This window comes from Orbicella franksi, chromosome 1 (assembly GCF_964199315.1).
Source record: "Orbicella franksi chromosome 1, jaOrbFran1.1, whole genome shotgun sequence".
NCBI classification, from domain to species: domain Eukaryota; kingdom Metazoa; phylum Cnidaria; class Anthozoa; order Scleractinia; family Merulinidae; genus Orbicella; species Orbicella franksi.
This window is the reverse complement of record NC_138145.1, coordinates 37,708,094-37,733,602: the sequence shown is the minus strand read 5'-3', so window position 1 is coordinate 37,733,602 and position 25,509 is coordinate 37,708,094. Positions and strand designations below refer to the sequence as shown.

The following is a 25,509-nucleotide window of genomic DNA, read 5'->3' as shown; positions in this document are numbered from 1 at the left end:
TAGCACTGGCTTGAATTAACTATTCAGCTAATGAGTTTTAAAGAGCTCCCTTAACGAGTCTCCTTTGTCCTGATATCATCCATTCTGAAGCCATACCAGTACCAAACACATTGGAGACTTGTCCTTTTCGCGTCAGTCAAGCATCATTTTCACTTAAATGTAAACAAAGACTCATGTTTAATGTCAGACAAAAATAACAGCTAAGTTATTTTAAAGCATTTAGCGGTTGCCATGACAACCACAAACGGTTACTCGATACATTAAAAAGAGTACATCATTCGAAACTAAACCTTACGAATTTAAGAGTATGTATAAGGAAAGTTATTTCATATTTTTCCTATGGTTATGAGATTAATTCTTACCTTTCGCTTTCGTCATCGTCATTGTCGTCAACGGATAAAACATCGTCGTCATCATCTGGCCTGTTTGTGCAATCTTGAAGCCGGCACATATCAGTACATTTCAGCCCATTGACAATGCAGGAGCACGATGGAAGTTTGCAGGACCTACTGCACTGGCAAGATAGTAGTTCTAGAACAGCTTGCGGAGCTGGCTGACCACCCATCCAGTCTACGACCAGCTTGTCGTCCTCACTACACCAGCCAAATCCCACTGGTGATGGGATGGCTGGACATCTTTGTAAACTTCGTCTCCAGACAGCAGCCTGGTAGTTTGCTCGTAGCGAGTGTTTGTGCAGCGTATCATTGCAGGGTGGCAGCTGGTTGGAATCAACGTCTCCTCTCTTCAAACAGAACAGTCGATATCGCAGCTCATTGATGTCGCTTGTCCCAGGGTTGCTGCAGTACATGGCACATGTAAATTTCTGAAGACTATGGTACAGGTGATCAGACATATTCCAGAACATACCCAAATGCTGGAACATCTCTTGAAATTCAGCATTTTGCTTTGCAATTCGATAACCTGCAGCCTTTCCCCGTCCGGCAAAAGCACTAACAGTGTCGCACCCTGTGAATGCATGAAAGCCCGGCAGTGATCTGCATACACTTGCTCCAACCCTCTCAACTACTCTTGAGATAACGATGTACTTGACTCTGGTCTGTGAACCACTTTTAATGAATACTGAAGAAGGAATAAAGCTCTTGAAGGCCAAAAGAAGTACCAACACATCAGTGTCTTCTGATACTATGACGACCGAAGCAAACCTCGATTTAGCTGCATGGGCTGTATGTAAGAGGATTCGGGTGTCAGCCTCCTCTTGGGTGGATTCGAGCTCACTGATAGGTTGCATTATTCCAGACGATAATTGGTAACATGTTTCGCCACACGTGACAACCAGAGTATTTCCAGATAGCTTCTCTGTGTACTTTTCTTTCTTCCACTCGCTGGTTACAAACACTATGAAAGCTTGTTTGTTCTTTGAGCTACACAGGAATCTTCTCCACTGTTTAACCTTGTGTTCGGCTTGAATATTGCGGTATTCGCTTCCTAAACCGTCACCCCTGCTCTCTCTTTCGGCGTTCTTTATGGATTCTTCTCTGTAATCATCGAAGACGACATCAATCCTGTCACTTGTTCCACCTTCGTTTAGAACTCTGCAAAGAAGAGTTTCAGCAACTGCCGCAAATGTCTTCTTATCACCTTTCAAACACTGGACAAGAGCCTTCCCATCTATTACACATGCTGAGGGTTGGGGAATGGCATCTGCTGCTTCGACATTTTTACGCAGTTCTTTAGCCAAGGACGCTTTGTTCGTGTTACGCATCAAGCCATCTGCGCTAGCTAATGACCAAGGGAGTGGTCCGAGAGGATGGGATAACACTTCTCTCATCTGTAAGTCTGTGCTCTCTGCGATGACAATCATTTGAGCAAACAGTCTTCTGTCGGCCTTGATGATCACTTCTTGGTTCTTACCAGCTTTAACTGATACCTCCTTGTTCAAGTGAGTAAAAGTCTTCAGCTTAGCTTTCGTGATTGAATCATGGAACTTGACTTTGGGTGGATTAGACTGAAGTCGTTGCTCTCGGAATGCTTTGTAGGCTTCCTCTCCTTTATCTTTAGCTTGTAGCAAGTCGTGCTCTACATCAGGAGTGGCAACTTTTCCTGTGGAAATACAGACGAGGTCTTGAAGGTCAGGGCTGAATGGGTTGAGCCAAGTGTTTTGAAGAATTGACACTATGGATTGAACATCAGCTTCATCTCTTTGTATTCTTGTTGGTTGTAGATCTTTGTGTTGGGAACAAGAACTACTGATGTGCAATATATCTTTGAGTTGCCTCAGGAAGGTGCTCCGGTATTCAGCGACCAGGTAGAATTTGTAGGATTTCACGTGCGAATTTTTAGTTTTGCTTGCCATTTATGTATGCAAATTACTACTATTCAAACGCTACGGTTTCCTAGGGCGCCAATCTTTTCAACGTTTTCTCTAGCTTCAAGTTAATATCGTTGTGGAATCTATTCTACCTAGCTTCACCGTCTTCGCTACAGTCAGGAAACATTTGTAAGTCTTTATATTCTGTCCTGTATTTCTCATATCGCTCGGCTCTTCTTCACATGTATTTTTATTTATTTTTCTAGTCGAACCTCGCTCGCTCTATCTTTCAATTCTCAACGGGCTCCTCGAGTCTCTTCAACAGAGCGTGAGTTCGAAATCTCTAGACGTAGCGTCAACAAGAACTGTAAGCTACAGAATTTGCTCACTGCATTAGGCCTTAGACTGAAACCTTTAGTTCCTCCTGACGTTTGAGTGTCTTTGTTGACAGTCTCCTCGCACGTCTGATCAACATGTATTCTCCCAGAAGGGTTGTCTTCGCCAATCTGAACAGAAAATCCTCCGGATCGCAAGTATTCCAGGGTGTCCGGATGCTCTGCTGGTAGATGTGACATTTCATGCAGATATGCTGAAAGGTACCTGGCGTAGTTAAGGTTATCATATGCGAAACACCACGGGACAATTTCACTGATATATGAAAGGTGAAGATCTCAATCTCCCTCCCGAGATCCTCTTAACAGACCAAGTAATATTTCCACCATGTCAACATAAGACATCCAGAACTTCGATAGCTTCCCATTATCATGTCGGAGATAGCTTGTATACAAGCAGAACAGTTGCGATACTTCTTCAAATAAGGGACTTTCCACTGCGTCTTTGAATTCTTGTTCACATGTGTTATCACAGAGCGCTTTCAGTCCTTTTAAAAACGCATCAACAGTAGGCTTCTTCTCTTTATGATGTTCCGCAATCCATGAGTTAAATCCCATCCATGCTAGCCTGTTAAGAGCTTCATACATGAGCTTGTGAAATCGTTCGACACGATTATATGTACGGCCTTCTAGAACACCAGCCACAGATCCTTCAGCAATTACTCCAGACTCGACAATTACGACTCGTAAACCAGCATCTTGGAAACGCTTTCCGATCACTGACAAGAAAGTGCAAATGGTATGGAACACACCCATTCTCAACACAAGGTCATTAAACTGTGCCCTGTGTTTCCACTTTATCTCAGTAGCTTTAGCATACAGTGCATGATCAAACACAACAACTATGCTTTGGAGGTTTTAAGTTTCCTTAATCTGTAGGGACTTGATGAGGACTTGGTACACAGCTGACATGTTCGTCGCTGGGGCATTGATTGTTGGAAGATAGCCCACGTTATCCTTGGCAACTTCTTGGTTATTACGCACCAAAATATTGAAACCAGTCCAACCAGATTGCTTCTGACTTGCATGAATGCGTACTAAAACCCATAGCAAGTTCTTTCTCCATGCACATTCCATGATTTCATTTAACTTGACCTCCACATATCCTCTAGTATGGGGCCCACAGCGCTCGCCGGCATTATAGATAGGTACAGTTTCATCATCCACAGACTCGATACTTCTCCTCTTCGATTTCACAATTTCACGATTTCACAAGACAACCATCAAAATGCTGATTGTTTAGTTATGTAGCTACTTGTTATAGCTTTTATTGAGTTTTAAACACATACCGGCTTACAAACGATGAGAATTAATGATTAAGGCAACACAGTGCTGGGCTGTCGAGTCCATGTAGATCTCGAAGGACTGTAAGTTTTTATATAATTTGAGGTTCTAAATATCACTATATCGTCATAAAAATGCTTATTGTTTAGTTATACAGCTAATATTTTGTATATATTGTTGATTTCTAATCAGATCTCTACTTAAAGATTATCGAAATCAGTGAATAAGTCAAACGTACTTACCTGCCGTGAAGGTCGCCATCTTGAATTTCCCCATAATGCATTGCAACAGTTGAAGTAATCCATAACTTACTATATCATCGCTTTTAAAGAGGTAAATTGAAATTTGGTTCTTAAAAAATGATTTGTGTTCTTTCTTGTTGTATTTATATGTGTGAAGACTATTTTTTTGATCCAGCTTAATATTTTTAATATGACTTTTGAAAACAAGCCTCGTTTTCATGCAAAAGTGAATTTTGGTGATATTTCAGCCAATAAAATATACAAGAAAGCTACTCTTTAGGAGTTGCTATCATAACATCTTGTAATCACCCCCAACTTAGCTTCAAATTTGTCACACTCTCAGCTGGTCCCTCTGAGTGGTACATCTGAGAGGGTCTGGCCCATGGACTAATATACTTTATACTGTAACGTAAATATTTTGGATGCTTAAAATTTCAGGTGCTCACAAATTTCGGACGATTATATTTCTGGACACTTTTTTTGTCCGAAATTAATGTTGTTTGAATTTTTTTGCAAGTAATGTATATGTAAACTATTTAAATTTTATGTTGTCATAATAAGGAGAGTAATGAGAAGAGCGGAGTCTTCATTTCATTGCCATTCTCGCCCCCAACCCCCCCCCCCCACCCCACCCCAGTTCAGAGCATCTTAAGTTGCTCATTTTAAGCTTATTTATTCCTGGGTCAATAGTGTTCCTTGGAATGATTCAGAATTTGTTACCTCTGGCTTCAGAGTTAATGTCTGGTTTATCATTTATCCCAACAACGAACACCATTACGTGGCTCAAAGCTAACACTCTGCTGCAAAAACATTGATCTATTGCTTAAATAAGGAATTAGTTTTTTTGGTGCGGTAGAAATGTTTGGGTAATCCTTTAGGAGGTTGTGAAGCAAAAAGCAAAATTTTAGGAGAAAAGAATTATTTGCACATTGTTTTTATGCAAGTTTAGCAAACGTCATATACAAAATACTTACTAGTTACATATTGAATTTGTAGGCAAGTTGTTAGAGACGAGACATAGATCACAGGATCAAGGACCTGGGACCCAGGACAGAGCGGGACAGAGGACAGAGGACCCAGGAGAGAGGACCCAGGACTCAGAACAGAGGATGAAGGAGCAAGGATAGGACTGAAGAAATCATTGTTTTAATGTACTAATTACTAAATATCTGCTTATTGTAACCATTTCAGGGTTCAAAATAGCGATTCTGTGGTCATCAATGACATCCAAAATCGAGTTTTTGCGACCAGATATTATACCTATGCAGGATATAAAAGAAATGATTTTTCTCAAACTTTGTCAGGAAGAATGTTTTCAGTAACTTGTTTCAAAACTGTAACTTTGAGGTTGTTTGAATATTATTTTCTTGTTGAGACAGCTTTACATTTACATATTTTAACCTGCAAAAAGCAAAACACAACCCTAAAATTACACTTTCTGAGTTATTTTTTTGTGAAAAAAAAAACCTCTTAGTCGGCGCGTCGGGGTATGTCATGGACGGGTCAATGGATGAGTGAGTCAGTGAGTCAGTGAGTGAGAGAGTGGGTGAGTGAGTGAGTGAGTGAGTGAGAGATGTATGTATGTATGTCACACCAATCAGATTGGATCTACTATAAACAGCCAATAAAATTTCTTGTTGTAAAGGTAAATGGTTTGTGAGAGATCCCGATACAGTTCAGAACGGCCATATTTATTCTCCGGCTTCTATAAAAGAGGAGGAAGTATTCATACATTGGGCGTCCTTCGACATTTTCTGTGGGTTAGTCTGAGGATTATGTGGGTGGGTTTGATTATCATTTGCAACTGGACAATCAGTCAAAGAAACATAGTGTTTGGTATATAACTACGACTATGCGATGAAGGGTGAGCTTTTCCCACTTGATAAGTTTTTAAATTGAGTTTTAGCCGCTCTATTACTAGGTTTAAGATGTGAATGAAAAACAAGTTGATGTGGTTTCTATGATAGGATCTATTGTATTTTAGGGGGGTGGAATGCACTACTGGGAATATGAAGAGATTGTGACCAGGTTCAAATCGTTTGCGTGTTGTATATTGAAACCTAAGTATTGCTGCAGAGTTCGTAATGAGTGTTCCGGGCGTGTCGTTAATTTCAGCATCCATTGATAAGTTTCAATGTGAAAAGCGAAGAGACTACGATTAACTTGGTCAACAGAACAAAAAGATGTTATTCTGTGACGATTTTACAATTTTAATGAGTCTTGTTTACTACTGGAATTAGAAGATACGTTTTAATGAAACTAAATCTTTTCTCTTCAATGTTATCAGGGTTTTCGCTTATTCTCATTAATAACCAACACGAATTGTAATTAAAGAAAAAGGAAATTATTTTTGTTCAAGATAACTTAAGTGTATGAAGTCTTTAGCGTTTTATTGTATTAAACACAAGGACTTCGGTAATTGAAAAATAAAGACCGATGTGTATGTTGCCGGTTTGTGATTTTTAGTCCGGTTTGGAGCGGAGTGTGACAGTTACATTCATACATTGAGTTGTTTTAGAGTGCATAATGTTCAGTGTAATGGTGGCTGGTTATGAACGAGATGAGCCTTGAGTTTTGAAACAGTTCATGAGTAAGTAGTATGCAAATGGCACGACATATTTTTATTTTTAGTTACAAAGGTAACTTGATACTTTTGTTTTTCACAAGAAGTAAATTCAATTAGAGGTCACGAATCGTCGCTTCTAGTTCTTAGTACATGTTTTAGAGGAGACGAGGCTATTTAGATTTGAAACAGTTCTAACTTTTACCATAGTAAGTGCAGGTAATGATTGTTTCGTTCTTGTTGCATGCAAATATAACGAGATATTTTTATTTTTTAGTTACAAAGGGTAATTTGACACTCTTGTGTTTCACAAGGGAGTAAATTCAGTTAGAGCTGACCAATCGTCACCACTTGTTCCCACGAGATGTTTGCTATATTTAGTTGCAAATGGTAACTTAACACCTTTGTTTTTATATGGGGTAAATTCAATTAGAGCTGACAAGTTATCGGCTATTGTTCCCTGGATATTAAACAAAAAAGAAGCTTTCATTTCTGGACGGTTTTTACGTCTCTGCAGTAGCAGTTTAATATTTTTATTTGATGGGCATTTTATGACATTCTTTTTAGTCGGATATTTTTAAAGGTAAAAAGTATGAAAACTGTTCAAATGTTCTTTGAAGACTGTGTGGCACCAAGTTAAAGTGCAATTTAATTAAAGCAGACTTTCAACGTGTCAGAGAGGTTTTTTCTCTTTCAATTTTCGGTGAAGTGGTGTTGTGTTGTGTTGTGTAAAAAGGGTAAACTTACGACTCGTATAAAATGCGAAAAGTTCTCTTAACTTGAGTATTTATGAGCAAAACTTCCTGTTGGGGTTTGGAAGGGCTCCCGAGGGGGTACTCCCAGAAGAATTGGGTGGGGGTGTGCGGCCCGCTTCCCAAAACCCTAACCCTATTTATGACCAAAATCTGCGATATTCCTACCCTATTTATGACCTGACCAAAAATTTGAAACCCTGTTTACGACCTGACCCTTAAATCAAAACCCTGTTTCAGACCTGCGTTATAATTAGCTCCCTACTTCAAACCAACGTTAAATAGCCGTAGACGTATAAATTTGTGAAGGGCTTATGTTGATTTCTTTTCGATAATGATGAAAAAGTGGCTTCTTAAAGTATACCCATATCAAGGCTAGAGTGCAAACGGCTATACTCTATTTATGACCAAAATGGCCAAAATCAGCTAAAATCGATACCCTATTTATGACCAAAACGGCTGAAAAACCATACCGTTCGGGGCCGCACGTACCTATATAGCCCATATAAGGGAGTACCCCCCCCCCCGGGGAAGGGCTACATGATCGGTGAGTGAGGGAGTTATGCATGTGTGCGTGTCACACCGATCACAGTGTGGGTTGTGTCAAAGAACGAATCAAATTGCCTGTTAGAAAATAAGATGGTATCTACATTGATCTGGAGACGTGTCAGATTACTGTAGTTTGTTCAGTTAAACATTTTATGGCTTACTATTTAGTTATCTTACCATTACCGATGCAACATCGTATGTACATCATAAATTCCCAGTTTCTTTCTTGCTGTACATCACAACCAAAAAAACTTGTCAAATCAACCAAATCATTACTGTAAACAGTTCCATAAATGCTCCAATCTCCGAGACTTATAGTTCACAAAAAACTCTTGCACGCCTTGCGTGCCTATGTTAACCTGTGTCTTCTCTCTGATATATGCGCGCAACAATTTTTACGTTGTCCACAATGTCCAATATTGCGCTCAGTAATTTCAACATGTGTCTGCTATCCAGAGCATCGAGCTCTATAATTTCTAAAACTTTGCGCCAGACAATGTCAAAGTGTGTCCACTCTAAAAATATGCGCGCAAGAATTTTTATTTTTTCCATCATGTAAAACGTGCTCAACAATTTTTGCGTCTTCTGTCCAAAACATTGCGCGCAAATATATCTCTGAAACATTGCGCCAAACAATGTCAAAGTGCGTCTACTCTTTGAAATATTGCACGCAAAAATTTCAAGGTATGGTCAGTGACCGTAGTATCGTGGATGGATAAAGCTTCCTAATTTTTGAAGTCATTTTGATTTCATAGTTAAACAGTCACAACGCAGTCAATAGGGCATTTCCGAATAACCTTTAGCCTCTTCCCCAAAGCGAGTCTTGGTGCCCATCCTTTCATATGAAAATGCCTTCATTCTCATGCAAGTCAAACTCATTTTCATTTGAATGGTTGAGCACCAGTCCTCGCTTTGATAGAAAGGATTAACGCAATTCGGAAATGGGCTCAGTATTACTCTAAATTTTTTTTCGCTGTAGGAACTGGCTATACATGTATTTTCCTTACACCCTAAAAGAAACTGCAAGGACTTTAATTGACGACATGCTGGGCAAAGAACACCCTTAGTGTTGCCAACCGTTAGCTTTCAAATGTTAGCCCCGGAATTCAAGTAAGATAAGCATTTCCAGCAGTCTCGAGTTAGGCCCCGTCCACACTAGGCGAGAGGACTTTATTTCCACGGTTAGGCCTACCGTCCACACTAATCCGTCACGAAAACGGAGCTTTTCGAAAACGCTTTTCAAACCGGAGAAATTTGAAAACACCGGCTTTTCGTTTTCGTGTGCACGGAGAACATTTTGAAAACGAAGCGTTTCGAAAACGATGACATCGCGGTAATCATGTGATTTCTCTGACCGAGTTTTCCTCAAACATAAATCCAAAATGACCGGTAATGGTTGCGTTTTAAAATTCCTCCAGCGTAGTGTGGACGGAAAACATGTGATGCGTTTTCAGAGTGAAACTTCCGTTTTCAAATTCCTGATCAAGGCCTTGACTTCATTTAATGAAATTGGAAAACCTTGATACCCTGCGTGGAAATGCACTGAAAACATTTTCGCCATTGAGGAAATTCTTAAATTCTTAAGTTCTCACTCTATTCAGTAAACGATTCTACTAAAAGCCAAAATGGTCAATTTTCTTGTTTCGAAAATTTATTTTCCTTTCCTAGCGCGAACGATGCTAGAAAGGACATTTTAGATATTTTAAATACCCGCCCGTAATTACAATGAGAATTCCTGTCAATTAAATGGCGACAATAATTATTCAGTGCGTGGTCGCAAACTCTTGGAAATCTAAATTGCAAATTATTCAAATTTGTCGATTTGCACTCTTCGTGTCGAACTTTAAGCGGCCATGTTTAAAATTTAAACCCGTACAGCTTCAACTTTGGCTTCGCTTGTTACTACGAAAACTGTATCAAACTTCAGTTCGGGATTGTCTTTGAGTGTTCAGAACTGTTGTGAGGCATAAATACGTGTAACAAGAGCTGTACTTCAAGCAAACTTGGAAAGCACGTGCTTCAGCCGAAATGGAAACTTTCTTTGCTAAGTCGTCCTCAAGGTATAAGTGTCCACGAAAGTAATACTGTATTTTGTAGAGGCAACGTAGCTCAGTTACTACGAAAACTTTGCACAAAATGCTTTAGGAAATAGTCAAGTGACAATTGTTTGTAGATATATTTGTGGGTTATATTAATAACTTTTAGCGTTCCACTAGGCACTAGAGATGCTCTAAAGAATATGTTATATGGGTCTAATTTTCTGCCACTTGGTATGAATTTAAAACTGTTTCAATCAGTTGTAGAATTAAAATCACAAAATGGTATCAGGAGTTAACTATGAAAACTTTGAAACTATAAGATTTTTATAGAGGCCTAATAGGTCAAAAAAATTCATTTAATTTTAATAAATGCTACATTTTGCTTCATTATTTTTCTTCCAGGAAAGCAGAAGGATCAGGTTTAAACGGGTATCCCAATGATCGAGGCCAACCATTACAAAATTACTCAGGTAATTATTTAATTTATTTACCCAAACTTGATATTTCAATTCTCCTTACTAATAAGCATACATTTCTTTCATGCTTGTTCTAAGAATTTCATAGTTTTATCACGACGATATCCCTTGTTGATGCTTTTCTTTATTCTCTTAACCTGTGTACTTTACAATCTATTGATCATGTAGTCAGTAATTAGAACTTGATCAGGATGTAACGTAAGTTAAGTGTATAGGAGAGGGGGGGGGGGGGGCGGGGGGAGAGAAATGCCGGTGTTGATTTCACTGAATGCAGTGTAACGTAGAAGAACATATGGAGACCAAAAACAAAAACAGAAAGACAAATAAAAAATTTGACCATTTTTTAGTCCTAAACTTGATCTGGAGACTTTTCGATGTATCAACATTTTGTTTCCATGCCAATCATGCATTAATGGGCTGCTATGACCAAATTTCTTGGTTTTATTTTCTCGTTTAGCTGTTACTTTTCACGATGCTTTGTCAAGTCTCTTCCAAAACCTTTGCAGCCTTAGATTTCTTGCATCACTTTCCACATTTAGCTTTCCAAGATTTCCTAGGATTTTTTTGGGCAAATTTTGTGATTTAAGATGGCAATACTCCAAGCTGTTTGTTTGTTTGTTAACTTGTTTACTTGTTTGTTTGTTTGTTTTTCGTAATATAGCGCTTTTTCTATTTCTTAGATAATGTCTCATATTGTTTTCTTGATTATTTTGTAGATAGGACGGAATTACTGAGCTGAGATGTCTGCATTCCTGTCGAGTTGGAACATAACTTGATATTAAGGAACAGTGGTACGTTAATGCTTTCAATTCACATTTTGTTTAACTTAAATCAGTAGTCATACAACTGAAATCTTTGATATCTTTTAGGCACCCATTTTCAAGGCGATTTTGTGGTATCAAAGTGTTGTACCCTGGAAATTCTATAACTCTTCAGTTAATTTAACTTTGTTTGGTTTGAATAACATAGATAAATGAAAATATCGAGGGATCGCAGCCAGGGTCAATCATAATAAAAAAAAAAAAAAATTAAAAATTTTCGCTTGCTAAAAATATTATAGCAACACAATCTTTCGGGCCGGGCTTTCGGATAATATTGGCCGTGTACTCCCACGCAAAGAAGTAAAGAAGTCGCCTTTTGTAATTTCATAGTTGTGAAACATGCATTTTTGCATAGACATCAAAATATATTTATTTGTTGCACACATAGGAACAGCGACAATAAATCACGTTTGATAATGGATATTTGATATTTGCAAGGGGTAGACATTTGGTAATTAGTTGAGGTTAATACATTTATGCATGTTTTAGTGCCTGATAAATCGGCAATCAAATTGTAAAGCGAACCAGCCTGTTGACAACTTCAGAACTTGTTTATTAAATCGATTTCTTTTTATTTGTTTATTTTTTCATGATTTCTCAAGTGAATACACTCTGTGAAAGCAATGCATTGAAGAAAAGGACGAATGCCCAGGCGTTGGAGGCAAGATATGGGAGGAAGGAATAAAGAAGGCAAAACTTTGGATGCAACATATTGGAGCTGGGAATAATACAAAAGGGAGCGAAGTAAGACAGACTATTAGATTAAATGCGAGCGCCAGAATTATGGAAAGTCGAAAGACAAGATTCAAAAGACAAGATTCAATTTATTAGGTGCCATCTACAAGGCCAAAGTTACTCGCTTGTTTAAATGCAGGGCTGTTCTCCAATTCTAATTGTCTTGTTTACAAAATTATAAAGCCCTAATTTGACTTGGAAAAATCTTTATTGGAGCGATTCTTCGTGTTTATCGCTCGGTAAACAGAGTCTGTGAGCTCGCGTTTTCGGAAGCAATTTTTTTTTATTTTACTAGTGTAATTAATTAAGCGGATTGGTTCTCTGTTTGCCAAAACATCGCAACCAGAATCTATCTCTATAGGCAAATTACGAATGTACGGGTGTGTTACTTTTATACTGGACTGTTCACTAATTCTAATTGTCTTGTTTACAAAATTGAAATTCACGTCCAAATTCGACGAGGTAAAATTATTTTTGTAGCAAGCCTCTGTGCTTATTCACCAAAAGCTTATTCTTCTTGACAAAGATAACTCGAGGACGTATATATTTTCCAGGTTGTTTTCTTTATTCTGCCACATAATTTTACAGGGATGAATTGTATTTCCCAAAATATTGCAACCAAAAATGAATTTCAGAGAATTTTTTGAATAGAATACGTACAATTTTCGAGCTCACAGAGTCATTTACGAGGGAGATAAGCTTTACATTTTTTCAAAGTCACAATTTATTCAAGTATTGCTTCAAAGTTTTTTGCAGTTCACATACACGCTCGTCTCGCGTTGTTTTCGAAAGTTTTGCTAAGAAGAGTAAACATTGTCTTGAAACTCAAATTTACGTTCGTGGTTGCTTTCCAAAGAAATAATTCCAGGAAACTTTTCTGTAGTATAGTGTCAATGTTTTTCCGTAATCTCGTTCGTTTAATTCTTCGTTTCTAAAACGTTTTTTAAACTAAGATGATAAAAAATATTCTTGAAATGTTCAAATTTGTGTAAGAAGCCCATGATTACTCCTCTAGAAAAGATATTTAGCTGTATGCAAGATTAAAATTGTTTTTGCAAAATTGTGTCGAGATTTGCTTTCATGGTAACCCTTGTCAAAATGTTTTAATTTTCCCGCCAAAAGACTTAGAAAAAATACGGGCGCTTATAATACGCATGCGCCAAATTTTTTAAAAAAAATTCCTTCTTGTTAACATGTTTAAATTTTTTTAATTTTCCCGCCAAAAGAAAAAATACGGCGCCTAAAATACGCATGCGCCAATTATTTTTTTGAAAACTGTAATTAACTCTAAATTTAGACTTAATTTAATAGTCGGTAAATGTAATATTTTATTCCAATGTGTATTTCTTTTGTAATCTTTATGAAGTAAATAAAATATTTCAAACATTTAAGTACTCACAACAAGTGTTTCATTTCAATTGTTTTATTCATCTTTAATTTTCTACTTACAATAATTAATTAGTTAAGTGAAATTCAATTAAATTAATTACAAAGGTGTCATCAAAAAATTTGCCCTATATATACTAAGACTTTTGGCGGGAAAATTGGAAAAAATTTGCACAGCGTTTCCCCTGACAACTTTTTTTCAAAACTCTTAAGGGGCTACCCCCTTGAATTTTTCCCGCCAAAAAATGTTTGAACACAAACTAACGGAAAAGTTTTGATTCTAATCTTTCGAGTTTACCAAAAAAGAAAATTTTAATCCAGTGAACATTTGTTTGTGTTCAAAATGGTATATTCCATGATGACATCTTGTTAAATAGTCAGCCGTAAGCCAACGAGCAGCTAGAAACCTATTTACAGAAATGTCAAGAACAAGTTAAAATTTGTACGACAGCAAAGTTTCTACACAACATCGAGAGGGTGAAAACAAACATTTCTAAATCGAAATAATTAAGAAGACTTATATAGCCGGGTAAATTGAGCCCCAACTATATAAACTCTCCTAACTATAGCGATTCCAAAATGTCGCCACCTTCTCAATGTTGTGTAGAAACGTTGCAGTGGTACAAATTTTAACTTGCTATTCCCGTTTCTGTATATAGATTTCCAGCTGCCCGTCATCCACAGCGTAACTATTTAACGTGATATCATCATGCAATATATTTCAAGAAGATAGCAAAGGCAAGCCATGAATCCGATTACTCCAACGAAATTATTAAAAGAAAAACGCGAAAACTTCAATCTAATCCTAGTATTTGAAAATTTTTAGAACTTCCGTAACTTTTAGCCGAGATGAAAAACCACTACCCGACAAATTATAGGCCAGTTTAAGATAAACTGTTAATTCATGGCTTGCTTAGTTGTCTTCTTGAAATTACTTCCAGCGAGGTGTCAAATGTTAATGTCTGGTTATTAAGCTTTAACATGTATCTCTACATATCCTATGGCTTCTGTTGTAAAACTTTGTCATTTACGAACGAAAACAATAACATTTTAGATGAATCCGAAAATTAAACTACAGCCTTGAAACTGAAATAGAGCTAATAGCAAGTGTTTGGAAAACTTTTGTCCGTAGCAAACGATAGAAGTAAGATTTTAGAAGAATAAGACAATTGGAACTAAGTTTACAAAATCAAAGATGAAATTGTGAATATTTTTAGTAAAAATGTCTGTCAGTTGCGGACGAAAGCAATAACATTTCAGAACAATCAGTCAATTAAAGCCAGTTTTGAGAATCAATAGAGCTAATAGCGAGTGTTTGGAAACATCTTGTCCGCAGCAAACGATAGCGATAAAATTTTAGAAGCATCAGACGATTGGAGCTACGTTCGTGATGATAAATGTAACAGCAATAAACTTTTTACAGAATAAACAATTGGGAACAAGTTTAGAAAATTGAAGACGAAATAGCGAACACTTTTAGTAAAAATGTCTGCCACTTGCGGACGAAAGCAATAACATTTTAGAACAATCAAACAATTGGAGCTGCATTTTTGAAAAGCAGCAGATCAAATCGTGAAAATTTTCAATATAAATGTTTGGCAGTCCAAATGATAGCTTTAAAATATCCCGAAAATTAAAGCTACATTTCAAAAATGTAATAGATCTGATAGTAATAAAAGCAAAAAAATTGGAAAATCAGACAATTAGACCTACATTTTTCGAAAAGTGCTAATGAAAAGAGTTGCTCGATACCAGACATAATAACAGCCTCGCTGGAAGTTAGATAAGAGGATATATTTGGTTTCTGGTTGATTTTTATACGTTTAGTTCCCTTCCGAAGAAATAATTTAAATCGACCGTTTTCCGTACGGAAATGTATACAACAATATTTGCCGATAAATCAAGTACTTTCTTGATACAAAGATCAATGCAGAAACCAAATATCCCCTACTAAAATTATTTATTCAAGGTGGCTCTGCATGTCAATACACAACAAACGTCAAAAGAAATGTTCACGCATTTTACTGCAAGTGCATAAAAAACCGAAAAAAAAAAAAACTACAAAATAAGTGAAATAAGGAAAAAAGTGTTCAATAATTTGTGATCATGTCAACAAATTTTGCAAAAATTCAGAAAAATCACATTTACTAACGAATAGTCAACTATTCCTTGATTAAGTTGGTGTTTCAAAATTACAAATGAAACGATAGAAATTGTTTTGATATTTGTACTGAGCACTTTTAATGAGCATCAAGCTGCAGTATTTTCAGAGGAATTGGTTGATTAATAAATTTTAAGCAAGGAAGCTGCTCTTTCAACATTTACAATTCACACCATAAATTAATAGCAGTGTGTTTGTTTCTTTTTTAGAGGCTCGTTGACCCTCCGGAGAAAAAGGAAAATCTTAATACTAAAAATTCGTCTGCAAAGCGAAGAATATTGAAACAGACTTTTTAATTTCTTGTCTGAAAATGCCAAGATTTGAGACTTAGAAATAATTCTTCGATTACTTAAAGCGTTTGATAGTTAAACAGAGTAAGATAAGCTTCAAAAATGAAACATTTTTTATTGAACAGTCATGAGATATTGTTTTTGAGCAAGGGCACTGCCCTCCAACAGACATTTCGCATTCTTAATTGAAACTAGGCCTTCGTAAAACTTCAGTGCTTTATGCGATTTTGGAGAACAAGAAAAATTAAAATTCATTGAATTGTTTGCCCAATTTATATGACAACAGAATTTGTTATGATTGACATGATCACGTAACTAATAGTTACAAAAGTCCAATTGCTCTCTCGGTTTGATTTTAACATGCAGAGCTACATTACAATATTCAACAAACGTTATCTCGAAATAACGTGTTTTCAAACTTAGGAGAGTTGAGCGATTGTAAAACAATTTGGAATTTTTAAAAGAAAAAAAAAAGCAAAATGCTCGAATCTGACAAGATAAATAAAGTAAGCATGCAAATACCGACCGATAAAATTTACTTCAATCAAACTGATGATCGCTCGATCCAAGAAATAAAACTCCCCACAATTTGAAAACATGTACTAAATGATAACTCGAAAGTAGTTGAAACCTTTCCGGCGAAAATGGCAGAAGTAGTTAACAATCACTACCGAACTGAAAGATTTTCCGCGCCCGAATGTCACTCGAATGAAAACATTTCAGCCGAGAAAAAAAAACATCAAACAATGACAATGATTTTAGACTACGACGTTTTGAACTCGAATATAACTTTTCTAGTTACCAGACTGCCATTTCTTATCGGAAAGATTTCAATTGAACCAAATTCTAAAGTAATATTCTCAACTTCGTCTTCATCCTCCCTGCTTAAATTCTTTTGATCTACTCCTGTCTTGCTGACAATCCCTGAAAATAGAAGAGATGAAAATTGGGTAAGGAACAAACGTGAGTGTCGAAACTGAAAACAATAAACGAGGAATAAAAGAATTCACAGCGAATTGTTGAACACGAGTACGCGTTGACAAGTACAAGGCAAAGTTTGACAAAGAAACGCTAATTTCGTGAAGAAAGCCAAACTCTCGTAAAAATATCAGCTACAGACTTAAGCGTCTGGTATGGTTCCTGAACTAACTTCTAACGTACGTTTTACTCCGTTACGTTACTTAAGCCATGAGGTTGTTCTAACGTTCGACACGAAACGTAAACCGAGTCCGGCAAGCGCACGTGGTAGGACTTGCAGCCGGTATTTTTGGTTGAAATATTTCTTACGAAAGGTAGAGTCGGAAAAACTGATACTAACCATTGACAGAAATGGGTATCAACCGACTATCCTTCCCCAAATGTGGACGCCATTTCTTTTTTAAAGAAAAAAATTGCTTCTCGTGTAGAAAGGAGCAGTTCACATCTTACTCCGACGGCAAACATCTTAAAATGACAAACAAGCACCTCAGGTCAGCAATAGTCATCATGAATATGGAAAATAAAATTAGACCAATCAGCTAACAGACACGTCACGAGTTTTAATGACAAACACCCTTTGCACGTTTCACTCTGAGAAAGTTTTGCATTTCTTTTTGTTCATAGGGAGCTCACGTGAACCTGCATGAGCTAGCTAAATACAGTACGTAATTTTTCAAAAATTATTCACATTTTTACAGTTCTTGATCAATGTTTAAGCCTTTCCTTCGTTTTTAAAATGAATTCTGTAGCGTTCATTTAAACATTCAAACATACATTGACTTACGGTTACATTTTTTTATCACACGATTCTCTCATCCTTGTACCAGACTAAAAGCTACGACAAATAATTTTGTGCCAACTGAAATTTTTTTATTAGTCTTGTATCTTAAATAAAGTTTTTTATAAAGCCCACTGTTGACTCGATCTTCGCGAAGATTTGTGCTCAATTTTCTCCTGTCTGTACAAAGTCATCTATGCTTGCTTAACGTTTTCACATATTGGTTACTGGCTTAAATAGATTAAGGGGGCTTAAGAAGACCAAACGGATGGCATTTCTGCTCAACTATCACAGAAACTAACAAGCTAACACATCAGGGCACTTGCCTGGCGAATTATGAAATTTAGAATGCTGGAATGGACTTACTTGGGAACTCACCAGGAACTCGCTGGGAACGTGGGGTGGGGGAAGGACACGCCCGGAAGGAACTCGGGGTAAAAAGACGGGAACCCGCAGCGAACGTAGAGTGTAGTAGAAGAGCTCGGGGATAGCAGAAACTACAGCGATTGTACGGGGGAGTAAGTAGTCATCCCAGGAGGTACCCACGATGAAACACACGACGCGGACTTACGCGATTACGACATACCCGCGGTAAAACGCACCGCAAACACAATAAAACGCACGGGTAGAACGATTGACGGCAAACGTATGGGAACTCACAACGGTTACACGGGAAAAATATGAGAAAAATTGCCTTACCCGTGCATTTGCTGTGGTCTTCCCGATGCCTGAAATCGAGGTTCCATTTCCTAGTGAGTTCCCCGCGTGTATTCCTCGCGCGTTCCTTGTTCTCGAAAATGAGAAATAAGACATTCGTTCATTCATATTACAACGATGTCACAAATTAAGGGATACCTGGTCACAATACTTCCTATGGTGAAAAATACCAAAAAACTTCATGATAAATCTAAGACGGATTACGAACAAACTAGTGAGACAATCTCAGATAGTGCAGAGTGTAATGTATAGCTCTGGCGCAGTACTCATGACACAGATCCTATATAACCCCTGCTATTCACTCCTGGTTTGTATTGACCTTGCCAGTAAGCTAGGGATTTTGATGAGACATAATCTTAGCAGTGTGTATGTTTGATGTGTGTATTTTCATTCACAGTCCAGGAATAACTTACAATTAATTACCGTTTGTCAAGACAGCTCTCGAATTTTACTGTAGTGTTTTACGCTGATTTTTGCTCATTTTAAATTAAATAATACATTTAAGTGGCGAACGTTACAATTTTACTCTTCACGAAAACGTTTGTAACTTGATACTTTTGTTTTCCTCGCAAAGGTATGTAACCTTAAACTCTTGCTTTCTCGAGAACACACGGAAGATGTGCTAGTATTCTTTTCACAGCTGGAGATAAATGGAAGAAAGTTGAATGTCGGATGAAGAAATGCAAGTGGATCGATTTGCTTTATTTAAAACGCAAATTTTCTTTTGACCGATAAACAGGAACTAATCTAATTATCAAATTGTCACGGAACAGCACGTTCTATTGCCACCTTTGGCGTTAACAATAAAACCACTTAAATTTAAAATACACACTGATATCGATTAATACAACTGAGGAGGGTTTCAACGATAGGTATTGAAAGTAAACAACGCTACTTGACCGAGATTATATCCTTCATCGGTGAACGATTCCCCTCAGAGACTGATAAAATTTATTCTTTTAGTAGGTGCCACTGAGTCTACAGCAATATTTGAGCAGTTTCCTGGGTTTTTTGTTCAATTTGAAAAGTTTTAATACCACTTTCTCGGGAGAGTTTCGGCTGCGGGTATGAAAATTTTGGTCTCTTTGACAGAGACAATTGAAGGATGAAATAAACGCACTAGTGTAGTTTGGAAACAACAGAAGATATTTCTTGAACCAAGTTAGGCGTATATCAAAAGACACGCAGTCACAGTAACATCCTTGTATCGTGCTAACGATGCTAGAACGCATACGTATGACTTATTAGGGTTCTACCACAAAGAAAAGGGCTCAACGTTAGTGTGTGGTCTTGTATGAAATGTATCTTCCACCTGATATATGTAGTTGACAGTAACGCTTATTAATCTGCGCATGCGTTTAGAGCAAAAATTGGCTTTGTTCTAAAGAGAAAAGTACCAGAAGGAGAGCAAGGGGCTTTCTGAAACAAATATATAGCTTTTTGAAATGATCAAAGAAGTAAGGCAGGTAAACATGCACTACCCATTTTACGTAGTGCTCACAGGTACCTACCCCTGTTGCAAGCCTAATTAATTAATTGAAATTATTTAATTAAACAAACATTAAAGTTTACACCTTATGTCCATAATGCCTTATAGCCATAGTGCCTTAGTCCAATAGTGCTTTAGCGACATCAACCCCCAAACCATCCCAATAGTGCACTCTGCACTAAAAAGGACCCCACCCCCGTTATTTTTACGCCCTGGTTCAGCCTCGTAACCATGTTTTCAGGAGTTGCTCGACTTGATCATACATACATACATACTTTATTTGCAACTCCCCAAAGGGGCTTTTCAGTTACAAAAGGAATAAAAAAGATAAAAATACGTCAATTAAAATGAATAAACAAACTAGGTAAGGAGTCTAAAATTAATTACAGTATTAAAGATTTAAAAATTTACAAAGTTTAAAATTGAATATTAAGAATTTACATTATTAACAGCCTCGCTCCTGTCGTCCTGTTTTTTGTTATATTTTTGTAAAAAAATACCTCTTAGTCGGCGCGTCGGGGTATGTTAAGGACGGGTCAATGGATGAGTGAGTGAGTGAGTGAGTGAGAGATGTATGTATGTCACACCAATCAGATTGGCTTTACTATAAACAGCCAATCAAATTCCTTGTTGTAAAGGTACATGGTATGTGAGAAGATTTGATCCCGATACAGTTTAGTACGGCCATATTTATTCTTTTATAAAAGGTGAGCAAGTATTCATATATTGGGCTTACTTGGACATTTTCTGTGGGTTAGGCTGAGGAGTTTCGTTATGAACGAGATCAGTCTTGAGTTTTGAAACAGTTCATGAGCTAGTAGTATGCAAATGGAACGAGATATTTTTATTTTTAGTTACAAAGGTAACTCGATATTTTTGTTTTTCACAAGGAGTAAATTCAATTAGAGGTCACGAATAGTCGCTTCTAGTTCTTAGGACATGTTCAAGAGGAGATGAGACTATTTAGATTTGAGACAGTTCTAATGTTTACAATAGTAAGTGCAGGTAACGATTGTTTTGTTATTGTTGCATGCAAGCAAATATAACGAGATATTTTTATTTTTTAGTTAGAGAGGTTAATTTGACACTCTTGTTTCTCACAAGGGAGTAAATTCAATTAGAGCTGACGAATCGTCACCAGTTGTTCCCACGAGATGTTTGTTATCATTAGTTACGAATGCTAACTTAACACTTTTGTTTTTTATATGGGAGTAAATTCAATTAGAGCTGACAAGTTATCGGCTATTGTTCCCAGGAAATTAAACGAAAAAGAAGCTTTCATTTCTGGGCGGTTTTTACGTCTCTGCAGTAGCAGTTTAATATTTTTATTTGATAGGCATTTTATGACATTCTTTTAAAGGTAGAATTATGAAAAGTGTTCAAATGTTCTTTGAAGACTGCGTGGCACCAAGTTAAAGTGCAATTTAATTAAATCAGACTTTCAACGTGTCAGGGAGGTTTTTTTCTCTTTCTTTCAATTTTCGGTGAAGTAGTGTTGTTGTGTTGTGTTGTGTAAAAAGGGTAAATTTACGACTTGTATAAAATGCGAAAAGTTCTCTTAACTTGAGTATTTTTTAGCAAAAATTACTCTTGGGGGTTGGAAGGGTTATGTGATCATTACTGTAAACAGTTCCATGAATGCTGCTATCTCCGAGAATTCACAAAAAAATAACTTTTGCACGCCTTGCGTGCCAATGTTTACAAATGCTAGCAAGCCAAAATAATAAGTGTGGAAAAGCTAACCCATAGTACTAAAATATAATCTTTTAGCAGCTATTCATTAGTATCAGATTTGTAAGTAATTTAAGACTGAATTTTCATCAAAGTTTCAAAATTATATGCTTTGACAATGTTATGTCATGTCAAGATTTACTGAGTTCAATTTTCTGGACCAATTTCGTGGTACATGTACGGGGTTTACATGTACATGTCAAAACAATTTTCCTGGTTACATGTCAAAACAATTTTCCTGGTTAAAAGTAACGCTTAATCTAAGTTTTTATTGTAATCCTAGCTTGGGCAAAACAAAAAATAAAATTATAAAACACAAAAATTGAGAGCATCTTGAAGACTAGGCACTTATTTTAAGCTAATTGCCTAACATTTTGACCTTTCACTTCGTGATCATTATCTCCAATATTGATCCAGAAATGTTTGCCTGTAGGTCTAATTTCCAGTAAAATTGTCTTTAGGTCTCTAAGATCAGTTGCTGTACATAATTGAAAATACATATCAGGCTGCAAACGAGCATTTGAAGCAGATGTTAATTTTGGATAAGAAATCATACATTCGGCGGTTGGCGACTACAGACAACGCGTGCAAAAATATATCAGATAATAAATCAGCATCGAGAAAAATCTTAGAGAAAACTAGTCGTATACATACAGTAGTTGGCGAAATTTCTTACATTAATTTAAGCTAACTTGATAAAAAATTGGCTGAAATGGCAACATCCCTTGCAAGCTTTACCTTGCGTGTACAAAACATTCTTAAATGTTGCTGGGTCTGAAACAGCTAGGGTATCAATTTAAGGGTCATTGCTTAAATAAGGTATCAAATTTTTGATCAGGGCATTAATAGGGTAGGAAATATCATAGCAAAAAAAGTTGATTCTGCTCTTAAATAGGGTAAGGGTTTTCGGAAGGTCCCCACCCAATTTTTCTGGGAGTACTCCTTTCCCTGTGGGCATAGGGAGGGGATGTGGTGGTTCCAAACTGACTGATACAAATATGTACAATACTATGGCGCGCCATCTGTAGCAAAATTACTTTTCGACATATTACGACATATTACGACTCATATTACGACACATTACGACTCATCATGTGTCGAAAAGACATGAAACAGGTCGAAATAGGTCGAAATAGGTCGAAATAAGTAATGTGATATCAGCATGTCATGTAATTCTATCTCGAAATAAGTTGGTTGTCATGGCTATACCATGTAATGCGAAGCTCGTAATGACTCATACCATGTAACGTGAAGCCGTTAGTGACGTTCGAACCCTTGGTTACCGCCTGTTGTTAAGGACGGAAACTGTTCTCCTACACGAAGCCTATTTACCCCAGTTTCTCTGGGCTCGATACAGTTCCGCCATATTTTGATCGTCGTCTTTAGGTGTTTCGAAGATTTATCTCGGCAAAAGAAGTCGCTTTTCTTATCCATATCGTTTTAATCTCCTTTTTCTTGTCGCACCGAGGGTCACCAACACATCTTGCACTTTTAAAGTGTTGTGGTGCAATGACTCCTACGAAGATCTTCGTGGTTTTGTTTCTGATTTCTGTGGTTTATGTGGAAAGGTGAGATAATTTTAATGCAGATCCTTATTAAGATATCTTTATTTTTACAATTCCGTCTATTTGCCTTGCTTTAATGTTGAGTTTCTTCTTTCACACACAGTATTTTAAAAAGTCGTATGTGGACTTTAAATATAAAGTGAAGCTTAAATTGGGATGTGCTGACAATAATTGGTTTCTATTTTATCCCTATATTTATTCTAATGGTGATAGTTAATGAAAATTAAGTGCGGAAATGACATCTAAAATCTAGCCTGGGGTCGGAGGGAATATTTCTGTCATTTTAACTCCTGTTCATGTTTTTGTTTGTTACTTTCCTATGCATTTTGTGTAGGCAAGATGCCAACAGAGGGAGGGAATATTTCTGCCATTTTAACTCCTGTTCATGTTTTTGTTTGTTACTTTCCTATGCATTGTGTTTAGGCAAGATGCCAACAGGCAACTGCAGCACTTTGTGGCATCCATTTTGTCCCTTCTGCAGGAATTAAATAGGTGCCACGATTCTCCTTTGGATGTGGAGAACGCAGAGTTTTTGCTCCTTAGACTGGGAGGTGCAATGCGTCACATGCATCAGGTCATTGCCTTTGTTGAAAGATCCCCTGAGTTTTCACAAAATGATGTCAACAACCTAAGACAACTATCCAGAGAGCTCAGCTTAATCAAGGATTTATTTAGGGCGCTACCTGTTTTCACTCCCAGCTCCTACCGTGCCCCCGTTAGGTATACAGGCGCTGTAGGCCGTCCTTCTTATGAAATTTCTAGAGAACAGATCATGCTTTTACGTTCCTGTTACTTTTCGTGGACCAGCATTGCTAACATTCTTGGTGTGTCTAGATGGACCATACGTAGGCGGGCCATTGATCTAGACATACCTCCTTCATTTTTAACGTATTCCCCAATCCAGCAAGTAGAATTGCAGCAAATTGTGCAAGAGGAGCTTGTTTCAATGCCTCGTTGTGGGGAAAGATACATGCAAGGTGCACTACGAAGACGTGGGATCTGTGTCCAGAGATGGCGGGTGCGTGATGCCCTGATCACCCTGGATCCAATTGGTAGAGCTTGTCGCTGGGCACAGCAAATACCACGTAGGCCTTACAGAGTGCCACATCCCAATTTTCTCTGGCACATTGACAGCAACCTGAAATTGCGTCACTGGCGATTTGTCATCCATGGTTGCATTGACGGTTACTCTCGGTTGATTGTTTATCTCAGGTGCAGTAACAACAACAGGGCAGCAACTGTGCTTGCCTTGTTTCAAGAATCAATCAATACCTGGGGATTGCCTTCTAGAGTCAGAGCAGATGACGGAGGAGAAAACATCGCAGTTGGTGACCTAATGATTCAATACAGGGGTGAAGGTCGTGGAAGTTTCATCACCGGGCCGAGTGTTCACAACACAAGGATTGAAAGATTATGGCGTGAGGTGGTTCACTGCATTTTATATATTTTTAAAAACATATTTTTACATATGGAGCAAATTGGTTTACTTAGTCGCAATAATGATATTGATCTCTTTGCCTTACATTATGTTTACACCCCAAGGATCAATAATGCACTAGCACAGTTTATTGAGACATTTAATAATCATGGACTCTCTACTGAGCATAGCCTTTCCCCACATCAGTTATGGATTTCTGGTATTCTGCAACATCATTCTTCCAATTACTCTGGTGTAAGAGGTATTATGGATGATAGCCTGCCAGATGATTTAGTCATGTATGGGGATGACCCCGATGCACCACTACCTCAGGAGAATGAATTATCAGGAGTGGAGGTGGCTCCAATTTCACTATATGTTCCAGAGCATGTCATTATGGTGCTACAAGAATCATTTCATCCAGAGGAGGAGGATGGAAACCAGGGAATTAATGTTTATTTTCAAGTCAGGCAATTTCTACTGCTTTATTTTGGTTCTACAATTTAACCATGAAATCAAGCTGGATTCAGATCTGCAAGAATATGGATATGTGGGCAAATGCTGGCTCCTAAATTTCATGTGCATGGAATTTTAGTAGAGACTGTTGCAGCATACACTATCCTCAGACAAGTAGTATGTGGTAAAAGCTGACTCCTGAAATTTACAGACAAGTGTCATTTCAGTTGAGGATGGCAGCTTTTTTGACAAGTTTCACTTGTGCTATTGATCATACCTTGTTTCTGTCAGTCATGTTTTAGTGCAAGGATATTTGTTTGTCTGGAGTTCGTGAACTGGCATAATTATTGTTGAAACAGTGAGTCATCACTTCTTTTTTTTCAAATGCAAGGACAGATTGCTTCAAGTGTTAAAGAAAT

General features: G+C 37.4%; 2 protein-coding genes across 2 annotated transcripts in view; one reads left to right on the top strand and one right to left on the bottom strand.

Annotated features, from left to right (window-relative positions):
- Positions 1–25,509, bottom strand: part of LOC145461481 (uncharacterized) — a 479,224-nt gene that overhangs the window by 81,164 nt on the left and 372,551 nt on the right.
- LOC145461374 (uncharacterized) lies at positions 22,676–25,447 on the top strand. The gene is made up of 2 exons (XM_081445644.1): positions 22,676–23,220; positions 23,641–25,447. The coding sequence occupies exons 1-2, from the start codon at positions 23,162–23,164 to the stop codon at positions 25,139–25,141; spliced, it is 1,560 nt and encodes a 519-aa protein (XP_081301770.1). The 5' UTR covers positions 22,676–23,161; the 3' UTR covers positions 25,142–25,447.

Coding starts and splice junctions, on each gene's coding strand:
- LOC145461374 (XM_081445644.1), top strand. CDS start 23,162: ATGACTCCTACGAAGATCTTCGTGGTTTTGTTTCTGATTTCTGTGGTT. Junction 23,221..23,640: donor TCTGTGGTTTATGTGGAAAG/GTGAGATAATTT, acceptor CATTGTGTTTAG/GCAAGATGCCAACAGGCAAC.